General features: G+C 44.3%; 1 protein-coding gene across 1 annotated transcript in view; it reads left to right on the forward strand.

Annotated features, from left to right (window-relative positions):
• The window catches only part of LOC311147304 (uncharacterized protein), a 43,972-nt gene extending 32,737 nt beyond the window's left edge, over positions 1-11,235 (forward strand). The window contains exons 3-11 of the mRNA XM_084183989.1: positions 3,321-3,504; positions 4,294-4,407; positions 4,665-4,802; positions 5,115-5,318; positions 6,596-6,782; positions 7,632-7,970; positions 8,276-8,584; positions 8,865-9,230; positions 9,331-11,235. Coding sequence (XP_084040115.1) covers positions 3,321-3,504; positions 4,294-4,407; positions 4,665-4,802; positions 5,115-5,318; positions 6,596-6,782; positions 7,632-7,970; positions 8,276-8,584; positions 8,865-9,230; positions 9,331-9,806 — 2,317 coding nt within the window. The 3' untranslated portion in view covers positions 9,807-11,235. The remainder of the gene's footprint in view (positions 1-3,320; positions 3,505-4,293; positions 4,408-4,664; positions 4,803-5,114; positions 5,319-6,595; positions 6,783-7,631; positions 7,971-8,275; positions 8,585-8,864; positions 9,231-9,330) is intronic.
• The last annotated feature ends 895 nt before the right edge of the window (positions 11,236-12,130 follow it).

A 12,130-nucleotide genomic window follows, 5' to 3' on the forward strand; every position in this document is an offset into this window, starting at 1 on the left:
GTAAAGACAAGATTAAATCAAGAACAGTCTGATGGGTGACAATAGTAGCCTATCACTTGTGAATGATATATTATCACCATCTTGTGTGCAGTAAGGCAAGAAACAGCGCATGCCTTTCTCTCGACTTTTTCAAATCCTAATCACAAAAAAACCCTAGCCCATAGGCCTATATGTTTTGATAAGGTTTGTATCACAACTAAAGTGGCCAAATAACCTATTAAAATAAAGCACATTAATCAGCTTTACGACGGGTGTAGAACCTAACTGGCATACATATGCAGCGCGTGAGTTTCAAGTTTGGGGAAGTTAATTTTCACAATAAAAATGCACCTTTTATAATAAAAGCCATACATGCATAATCGCATTTGCGGTCACTTTTGAGAATGGTGTTTTCCCGCTAATGTGAGGACAGACGCTGGGAGAGGAGAAGCAGGTACAGGGAGTGAATATTTAATATAAACAGACACGAAACAAAACACGGACAGCGTCTGGACAGGGGAAACATAACAATATTAATGCTGACACGGGGATCACAACTGAGGAACAGACAGATATAGGGGCGGTAATCAAACAGTGATAAAGTCCAGGTGAGTCCAATGAAGCGCAGATGCGCGTAACGACGGTGACGGGTGTGCGTAATGATGGGCAGACTGGCAGAGGGGGAGCGGGAGCAGGCGTCCCACCTGGGTGAACCTGACCGGCTGGCCGAGGCATGGGAGCCGAACGAGCCGGCGGAGGCGTGGGAGCCTGACGAGCCGGCTGAGGCGTGGAGGGGGAGCGGGAGCAGGCGTGACAGCTAAATGATTGCATTTTGTAACATTCGCGCTTATAGCCAACTGCGGTGTGCGCATTGCTGTGTTTATAATGTGAAGAAATAGCCTAATAGTTTATCAACATTTTAAGCTAAACGTTCTGATCTGTTGCATCAGCCTCATTGCTTAAAACAGTTTTTGGGATGCTAGTGGTTGTATTCATTTGGGATCTATTGCATCCCACAACTGTCCCAGACTATGTTTGGAATCATTATTTCTCACACAGTATAGAATAGGTCAACTTTTGTACTATGGGGGATAGTAGATTGACATAGGCTAGTGCTTTTGTTGTTCGTTAGGCCTACTCATCTTGTTGGCTGACTAAAAGTAAATGTGGACAGTTCTTCCAATATCTTCAATATGCGCCTCGGAATTGGATAAGGACACTCAGTTGCGACCCTGATGTGTCTGTCTTCAGCCTGTGAGAAAGACCCGATCATGTGACGGCATTGTCTAATAACAATTGAGATATCTGAGAGAGCCATGTGAGTGAGAGGTGCTTCGGAGTACGCAGCCGGGAGAAGGGAATGATAATTATTATATTCAGCCCAAGGGAACAACGGCCACTGGCCGCAAAAGGCATGGATTTTTTAAAGCAGCATTACGGCCACACAAAGGGGATTCTGCCGGGAAATTCGAGGCATTATCAAGGCTTGTCAAAAGAATAGCCACATGTGCGCACTCCCTCATCATTTGGAGAAAATATCCTTTCTATTTTATTCAGCTATGTTCAATTGTATTCTTCATACTATAAAACAATATAAAATAATGCCACGGAATTCTAAGCAAATCTTGTCTGCCAAATGAACTAGTGTAGCCCACAGCCATATGCCATAGCCAGATCGGGATAGCAGCTTACACAAGAAATAACTAATATTAATAACCATCTAGATGTCACCTTGATACATACATACAGTCTACTACTCAATGGGGTGGGCATGAACGGTAACAACATCGCCAAGAACTACTGTCCGGCAACGGCGTGGGAAGTAGCCAATATCAGGGTGACAGTCACAGTAAGCACACACATATAACACATGAAGCAACAGCACACCCATCATCATCAATACTTTTAATCAAAAATAAACAATCGTCAGTTTTATAACTGAAAATGTACAATAATTTTTGAGAAACTAACAGTGAAATACAACTCAGACTCATGCTCTGGCTTCAAAACAGAAGTCCCAACCTCTTGCGGTACGGTAGTTGCGTGGTAAGAAACAGAAGAAGAAAAAACACTGCTCAATCAAAACCGTCTAACCTACACAGTGTACAAAACATTAAGAACACCTTCCTAATATTGAGTTGCACCCCCCTCACCCTTTTGCCCTCAGAACAGCCTCAATTCGTCGGGGAATGGACTCTACAAGGTGTCGAAAGAGTTTCACAGGGATGCTGGCCAATGTTGACTCCAATACTTCCCACAGTTGTGTCAAATTGGCTAGATGTCCCTTGGGTGGTGGGCCATTTTTGATACACACAGAAAACTGTTGCGCGTTAAAAACCCAGCAGTGTTGCAGTTCTTGACACAAACCGGTGCACCTGGCACCTACTACCATACCCTGTTTAAAAGCATTTAAATATTTTCTTTGCCCATTCACCCTCTGAATGGCACACATACACAATCCATGTCTCAATTGTCTCAAGGCTTAAAAATCCTTCTTTAATCTGTCTCCTCCACTTCATCTACACTGATTTGAAGTGGATTTAACAAGTGACATCAATAAGGGATCATAGCTTTCACCTGGATTCACCTGGTCAGTCATACACTCAGTGTATAGCAGAGCGCTTTCGACACACCCACTCCTTTCCACACACCCACTACTGTCCTTTCCACACACCCATTTGCCCATACTCCGGTCGCCATATTGGGATGCAGCTACCACCTTCCCAGCAACAGTGGGAATCTTAATGTGCAGGGCATGACTCAGGCAAAGATGAGGCTTACCGGTATGTTTACCATAGGTGACAAGGTGTTAAACATGTCCGCTCAATGGGCTGGGGTCTCCTTCAGCAGGTATTCAGAGAATGGTCAGCTACCTCATCCAGTTATGTGTGTCCAACCATGTCACTGTTAGACTGAATGTGTGTGTGTGTCAGTTTGCAGTTTGACTCCATGCTTGTTTTAGCCTCTGATTGTGCAGTGTGTATTTGACTGTATCCGAGCTGGTGACATGCCTCTCCTTGGATGAACACCTGTTTGTTGTCTTAGGAATGCGTAACTGTAATGTAGGGAGTCATATTGAGTCACACTCAAGAATGTTTGTGGACTGGCTAATTACTTCATGTCTCCAACGCAAATTATGTTCCAACCATGCAATACTTGACTACAGACAGTATGGGTATTGAGTTGGCAATCAATGGCGTGTTTTTATGATAAGATTATTCAAACGTAGTCACACTGTTGCCAACTGTTCAATCCTAGCCTTCTGTTTGGTAGGTGTTGCATCTGTGCAATACTCTAAGTTGGCATGTATTGAACCCATTGTCCTCTTCTTCTCTCCACAGAAAGATCTGTGTGCACTGTAAGTGTGTGCGTGAGGAGCATGCAGTGCGGGTGGTGCCGGGCCAGCTGGAGAGGATGATGATGAAGCTGGTTTCAGACTTCCAAAGACACTCCATATCTGACGACGACTCGGGCTGCGCCTCCGAGGAGTACGCCTGGGTCCCACCTGGACTCAAGCCGGAGCAGGTCAGAACCAGTACAGCGAGCGCTTCACTTACATACATTAATGCATGCACGCAGGCATGCAAGCACATACACGCACACATGCACACCACACACACAAACACATGCACGCACACACTCACATACATGCAGACATTAACACTCAGCATATACAATAAGTGTACAAAACATTAAGAACATCTTCCTAATATTGAGTTCCACCCCCCCCCCTTTTGCCTTCAGAACAGCCTCAATTTGTCGGGGCATGGACTCTACAAGGTGTCGAAAGCGTTCTACAGGGATGCTGGCCCATGTTTACTCCAATTGTGTCAAGTTGGCTGGATGTCCTTTGGGTGGGGGACCATTCTTGAAACACATGGGAAACTGTTGAGTGAAAAACCCATCAGATTTTCAGTTCTTGACACTCAAACTGGTGCACCTGGCACCTACTACCATACCTTGTTCAAAGGGAATTAAATATTTTGTTTTGCCCATTCACCCTCTGAATGGCACACATACACAATCCATGCCTCAATTGTCTCAAGGCTTAAAAATCCTTCTTTAACCTGTCTCCTCCCCTTCATCTACACTGATTGAAGTGGATTTAACAAGTGACATCAATAAGGGATCATAGTTTTCACCTGGATTCACCTGGTCAGTCTATGTCATGGAAAGAGCAGGTGTCCTTAATGTTTTGTACACTCAGTGTATGTTTAAACTTCAACACACATTCTTATTTGCATACACACAGGGTTGAAAACGTGTGTGTGTGTGTGTGTGTGTGTGTCTGAACATTCTTGTTTTTTAATGCAGGTGTATCAGTATTTCAGCTGTATCCCGGAGGACAGAGTGCCCTATGCTAACAGTTCAGGAGAGAGATATCGCATCAAACAGCTCCTTCACCAGCTACCAGCCCACGACAGTGAGGTAACGGTCACTAATACTGTAACTCTGTGTGAGGTTTTGGTGTCCTAACGCCCCTGGGCTGTAAAAAAAAAATGTTCTGCTGGGATGCTTGTCTGACTCAGCATTGTAAGTGTTCTCTAGGACTAGTCTGCAACTCTGTGTGAAATGTTGGTTTTCCTAACCTCTGGGCTGTAATGTAGTTGGTTTGTGTTGTTCCTCACTAAACTGTTCTGCTTGTCTGAGTCAGCATTATAACTGTATGTGTTTCCGGTTTCCAGCATCAGTACTGTAACCATCTGGATGAGGAGGAGAAGAAGGAGCTGTGTCTGTTCAGTCAGCAGAGGAAGAGGGAGAACCTGGGAAGAGGCATGGTCAGACTGTTCCCTGTCACCATGACCGGAGCCATCTGCCAACAGGTAGACAGTGCTGAGGGAGGGGGATGGGGGATCAGGGGGGAGACTAGGGTGGAATGGAAACAGTGAGAGAGAGGGATCAAGGAGATGGAGATGGTTTTTAGTGTATGTATGCTCTGTACTCCCACAGGCTCATTTGCATTTTGTTTACTTGTTGTTTTGTCTCGCTCTCATTTTCTCTACTCTCTCTCTTTCTTTCTTTCTCTCTCTCTCTCCGTCTCTCTCTCTCTCTCTCTCTCTGTCTCTCTCTCTCTCTCTCTCTCTCTCTCTCTCTCTCTCTCTCTCTCTCTCTCTCTCTCTCTCTCTGTGTTTCAGTGTGGCAGACAGATCTATGGTGGGGACATAGCGGTGTTTGCCAGCCGGGCGGGGCACGGTAGCTGCTGGCACCCTCAGTGTTTCCAGTGTGCCTCGTGCACTGAGCTGCTGGTAGACCTCATCTACTTCTACCAGGATGGACAGATCTACTGCGGCCGGCACCACGCTGAGAGAATGAAACCACGCTGCCAGGCCTGTGATGAGGTGACTGGCTCTGCCCTGTCATGTCCTGTCATGTCTACAATGCAAATCTCTCCATACTGGCTCATACACTCTGGCCTGCCCTGTCCAGTCCACAAATCTCTCCATACTGTTACTGTTTAACTGCTGTCTGTCCTGTCCCCACAAAGCTCTCTAAACTGTGTATCCACTGTCCGTTTATACATTCTATCTGCCCTGTCTAAAAATCTCCAGTTCAAATCGCCACTCTCTCCAGTTCTAACACTGACTCTTATGAGGAGATGTGTACTCTTACTCTGGGCTGGGAGAGTCTGTCTTTTGTCTTTGATTCATGTGCCTGTAGACCGGGGTTGTCAAACATACGGCGGGGGGAGGGGAGAACTCAATATACTTTAAAATGACTCAAATAAAATTGAAACTGTGTAGAAATTATAATGGCCCGACATTCATAGTTTCTTGACTGTTTCCAGCTCGCTAATAGCCACTGAAATGAAAGCTTGACAGTCAGGGAGCTTTGAAAATGCAAAAAATGATGGATAGAGTCAATATTTAGCCAGTTTTGACGGCGAGGAAATATAAGCAATTTTCAGTGCGGCCCTCTGGAGCTCATTGAAGACCAAATGTGGCCCCTGGGGCAAAATGAGTTTGACAACACTGCTGTAGACCCTAGAGGAACATCTAGTCCCACAGTGAGCCATATGTTGTTGTTCCACAAGCACCTTTTTAATCTCTCCTCCTCAGGCACACACACTCACACACACAGAAATATTCACTACTTTTCACTGATTATGAATGCAGCAACACTAACAGGGTAAATTTGATAGGACAAACAGACAGCCAGACAAACAGATAGACAGCAATCCAGACAGACAGACACAAAGATCAACACGCACGCACACACACACACACACACACACACACTCTGACTCCCTCTCATTTACACCCTCTTTGTTTGTGACTTAAAGAGATCAGTTGAAGTAGACAAATAGGTCTGTCATGACTGACTTTCACAACCCACTGGGCACAGACATAAATTCAACATCTATTCCATGTTGGTTTCAACGTCATTTCATTGAAATGACATAGAAACAATGAAGATTCAACCAGTGTGTGCACAGTGGGAAGTCCTTAGAGGACACAACATTGGCCCTGTCACACGGATACTCTGGGAAAGCCTGTTTGTCAGAGGAATGAAAATGTCTTTCAACATCCAGAAATATTCAATAGTGAAGTATTTTCTTGAGATATGATTTGTTGACCCACCTTCTTTCTTCTTCACTCTTTCTCTCCCTGAAATGCAGATCATTCTAGCAGATGAGTGTACGGAGGCAGAGGGCCGACACTGGCACATGAAGCACTTCTGTTGTTTTGAGTGTGAGGCAGCGTTGGGAGGGCAGCGGTACATCATGAGGGAGAGCCGGCCATACTGCTGCTCCTGCTATGAGTCCTTCTATGCAGAGTACTGTGACACCTGTGGGGAACACATAGGTACTGCAACTACACATGTCCATGTTTCCACAAAGGGAAACATACAATGAGTATACAAAACATTAAGAACACCTGCTCTTTCCATGACATAGACTGACCAGATGAATCCAGGTGAAAGTTATGATCCCTTATTGATGTCACTTCAATCAGTGTAGATGAAAGAAGGATTTTTAAGCCTTGAGACAATTGAGACATGGATTGTATATGTGTGCCATTCAGAGGGAGAATGGGCAAGACAAAATATGTAATTGCCTTTGAACGGGGGTATGGTAGTAGGTGCCAGGCACACTGGTTTGTGTCAAGAACTGCAACGCTGCTGGGTTTTTTACGCTCAACATTTTCTTGTGTGTATCAAGAGTGGTCTACCACCCAAAGGACATCTAGCCAACTTGACAAAACTGTGGGAAGCATTGTAGTCAACATGGGCCAGCATCCCTGTGGAACGCTGTGAACACATACAGATGTAGGATCGTCATATGAGCCAGTTTACTACAGCAGGAAAATAATCCTGCAGCAACAGGAAATGTTAATAGTTTTGTGGATTATAATGAAGGGTCATTTTTGTAGGGGTTGGTACATTTTCCGTTAGGGCAAATCAAGTCTGACATTTTAAAGAGGAAATTACAAACTTTAGAAGCCTTTTTAACCTTGAATACACTACAAGTTAGCATTTCCTGCTGTGCAGGAAACTTCCTGCAACAACAGGATGATCAAATTTAAGATAAGTCATCTGTACACATAAAAAAATATATACACACGTGCACAGAAAGAAACATATACTCACTCACACAGAGAAATATACACGCTCACATAGAGACAACTTTCTTAGAGCCTCTCTTTGTCTTCCAGGTATAGACCAGGGTCAGATGACCTATGAGGGCCAGCACTGGCATGCAGCCGAGTCGTGTTTCTGCTGTGCCCGCTGTCGGCTCCCCCTGCTGGGGCGGCCCTTCCTCCCGCGTGGGGGCCTCATCTTCTGCTCCAGGCCCTGCTCCCTGGGAGAGGACCCAGATAACTCAGACTCATGTGACTCAGCCCTCCAGAGCCGGCCTCCACAGCACAGACGCTGTGAGACAGCAGAGAAGATCCAGCAGTCGCAGCGCTGCTCCCCACAGCAACCACCAGAGGGAGCCAACATCCCTGTTGTCCCAGGAAAAGACTGCGTTCATGCTGCACAGGAAAATATAGGTAGGGGCCTACTGTACATGCATATATGCAGATGGCATTTACATGTTATGTAGGTCATGCCTGAGCCTTTTTATTTGCCCAGCATGTAACAGCTATGTAATACTCATACACATACAAACATAACATAGCCTGCAGGGAATGTAATTGAAATGAAGAAAGATAATTTGAGTTATTTAGCAGGTTATTTTATCCAAGGCAACTTTGATCAAATTATCAAAACAATACCATTTAGAAATTGTCAAAGATTACATAGCCTTTTCTATTCAAGCAAGGTGTTTTATCTTCATTTCAACTCTGTCTCCCAGGTGTTCCCATCTCTACTAATGTTCCAAATGGAGTCCCCCCGCCACCCAAAGGTCATCCTAACCTCAGAAGGTCCTACTCTCCACTTCCCCACTGTCGCTTAGCCAATGGCTGGGCACCATCTTGGCCTGTCGACCAATCACTCAACAGTTTGCACCCTGGAGACTGTGGCAAGCATCAAGGCAGTAGTCTGGAGTTTTTAGGAGAGCCCAACGGCTACGCTGGACACCCCCTCACCAGTTTCAGTAGAGGAACGTCTACAACAAAGGACTGTGGGAACTGGGTGGAGAAGAGTAGTCAAGTTACGCAAGGTATTACACATGGGTGAATTGTTCTACAAAGTGCCACTTCAAGGCAATGACATGCATAATAAATGTGGGTCTTAAGCTAAAGCATTGTGTTCAGAATGAAACAGTTAACTGTAGTGCTCTGTTAGATACAATTGGCCATAAGAAAGAGTTGGTAGTATTCTATAAATCCGTCTTCACATCTTTCTCACCTCCTGTTATTGTGAGTTGATTGAACAGTAATTGAATCCTTTACCTTTTTATGGATTGAGGTATTTTATTTGTTCCCTCTCCCTCTTCCCAGTGTTTCCTCCCCCGAGGAACTCCTCCTTACCTGCATCACTAAACCACCCCAGTCCTGCTGACCCGCCGCCCCTCCCACCCACTCTACCCACCAAGTCTTGTGATTTGATGACCAAGCCAAGTCTGCACCAACCAGAACCAAGCCCCCCTGACCATAGCCCCCAATCATTTCGCAGTGGGACAGCCAGGGTCAGCTTTCGAGAGCCAATCAGCTGCAGCTACTCTGTGAATGAGGAGGAGGAGGAAGAAGAAGAAGATGAGGAGGAGAAAGGAGATGGGGAAGAAGAACAGGGGGAGGAAGAGGATGGAGGTTTTGGGCGCAGATTACATATGCAGAAGGGCATTCCACCTCAAATGGACCTTCTGGGTAAGAGACAAATACCACTTTTTTTTATTTTCCTTCTCCTGTTCTTTTTTATTTTCTTCACAACTACCAACCGTCTCTAATTTTCTGTGTCTCCTCACAGATGGTTCATACCAACATCGTAGTTTACGGCGGGGGTGGAACCGCGGCCGCGTGGCCTCGGACTCCATTCTCCACCTAGGCACAGAGAGACACTTCCATTACTCTGTGCCTGATCGGCCCCGTCTGGACGCTCTAGAATGGAGAGGAGAGAGGGAGAGGGCTTCCCTCTCTTCCCCTGGCACCACAGAGCCCCTGTCACTCACCCTCCAGCCAGCCCAGTACAACAAACACGAGGACTCCTGCTCAACCTGCTCCTCCTCCTCCTCCTCAGAGGAAGAGGGTTACTTCCTGGGGCAGCCCATCCCCCTGCCCCCCCAGCTAACCCGAAGGCCCCAGTCCGTGGATGGAGAGAGGGAGGGAGAGGGGGACGGAGAGAGGGAGGGAGTAAAGGACAGGGGTTTGAGGAACAGCCTGAGAAGGAGGAGGAGGGCAAATAGCCTTGGCGCAAAGGACAAAGACAACTGTGCAATCTCCTAACTTTGATCCTCACAGACCCAGTGAAAGTTAAGGAAATGTTCAATATCACAAAAATAAATCTGTAATATGTTGGTATTCCTTTGGGATACTTTGAACACAATACTCCTATGCAGCAGACTTATTCAAAGATGGAGTGAACTACTGTACAATGACGAATCAGAGAGATACGTCATAGTACATATTAGTGTACATATTAAAATAACAATTGTATACGTTTTATGTTTGTATATTGTTTCGGGCACTTTTTTGCACAGTAAAATGAAACTTGCATCCATCTGGGAAGATCTGTAAGCTTCTGTAAGGAAACGTCACTGTGTGCCACAGTGCATATTACAGCATAAGAACAACCAAAGGATTTACTCAGAAAAGGGGGGAAATTCACTTTGCATTATATTATTCAAGTGAATTTGTGGAGAGAGAACTCTCATTCCAGTATAAACATGTAATCATTCATTGTGGGAAGTTATTCTTACTGACCTTTCTATTTTTGTACAGTATAGGACCATACATGTAAGGTTTTGAGGATTCCTTCTCAGTCTACCTTTATTTGTAGTTAATGAGTCTTCATGGGCATTTGGCCCTCTCTCACAGCTTCCACACAGAGAGTTCTTCATGTTCTCCACCACATTCTACCATCTAGCCAAGGCCGATATAAATGTTTCAAATGTTTTTGTAGCCTACTGTTTTTTTCTTTGGCATTATATGCAATGTTACACAGTTATGAGTCACCAAATAGTTGGTTAAATACTCTGGGAGAGCAGTGAGTACCAAAATTAAGACTATCAAATCAAATCAAATCAAATTGTATTGGTCACATGCGCCGAATACAACAGGTTCAGACATTACAGTGAAATGCTTACTTACAGCCCTTAACCAACAGTGCATTTATTTTTAACAAAAAAAGTAAAAATAAAACAACAACAAAAAAAGTGTTGAGAAAAAAAGAGCAGAAGTAAAATAAAATAACAGTAGGGAGGCTATATATACAGGGGGGTACCGTTGCAGAGTCAATGTGCGGGGGCACCGGCTAGTTGAGATAGTTGAAGTAATATGTACATGTGGGTAGAGTTAAAGTGACTATGCATAAATAATTAACAGAGTAGCAGGCCCACACAGTGAGATTTATCTGTACACAATAACCTGGGCTGTGAATGTTGGTGTGTATGTTCATGTGTGTCTGCGGTTTCCATTTTCAAGTAAAGCCTCCCTATGTAAGTGTATGATATGTTCAAAAGAGGAAATAGTGCAACATGTACATTAATATTTGTTTTTGTCCAGTTATTATTTGTATACTCTTGGGTGCTGGTTCCTGTTTTTCTATGTTTTTTGTTGAAATATAAAACGCTATTCAATTAAACTGTAACTTTTCAGAAATTATGAGGAAATTACCGTTTCTGTAAGTTCTGTAATAGGGGAAATACATTTATTTAAAACAACCCTTTGTTCTCATTTCATATTTTAAAAATCATTCTGATTACTGAAATCATTAGAGAATTGGAAACTGCTATTATCACATGACAGAAGAAGCCAGTGTACTTCCTTATGTAGGAGTGATTTGGTCAGAGTAACCAGGTGGGACGACGCAGACCCGGTGGAGAGCGTGGTGAAACTGAGAAGACACTGGCCGTGTTAGAGAGGATCAAAACCCCAATGTATCATGGGTAAATTGTGACTAGCTGATTGATCTACAAATAATGAGTCGTTATTAATGATGCAAGGTGATTTGTAGATCAGTCAGTCGCCTGCAGTCGTTTTGATGCTTTCGAACACGGCCACTGGGCGCGTTCGAGCGGATCACTTTTGTCAAGTCGTTGACTCGTTGGTCACCGCCTTTTAAAGTGTGTTGCATTATGGTTATAACAATTGTCAGACTTGCGACTACATGAACTTTACAAAAATCATGTGATCAAAGGTCATGCAGTTTTTTTTAAAGAGGTCGTTACAGTTGCTTCTCACCAACTCCACAATACAGCCATCACTTGCATTGTGGGAGGTGCTGTTTATCAACACTAGGTTGTTTTTGTTTGACCCACGCAAACGTGGCCAATTATTTAACTGAAACAGGAACCAATTTTGCTGTGATTCAGGGGATACAAATGAAAAGTAATATTAATCTAACCAACGAATTGTACACGTTATGTTTCCAGTTTGTTGGTGTGTGATATGGGGGTACAGAAAGGTTTATTTCGACATTTATACAGACAAACCTTTATAAACAATAGCAGCTATGTTGACACTGCCATGTTGATCTGAGCCTTGCTGTTGGAAAACCACCACAGTGTCCGACTTTCAAACAGGAATAACGTGCTTCAGCAAGGTTGGCT

This window comes from Coregonus lavaretus (genome assembly GCF_964263955.1).
Source record: "Coregonus lavaretus genome assembly, chromosome: 20".
Taxonomy (NCBI): domain Eukaryota; kingdom Metazoa; phylum Chordata; class Actinopteri; order Salmoniformes; family Salmonidae; genus Coregonus; species Coregonus lavaretus.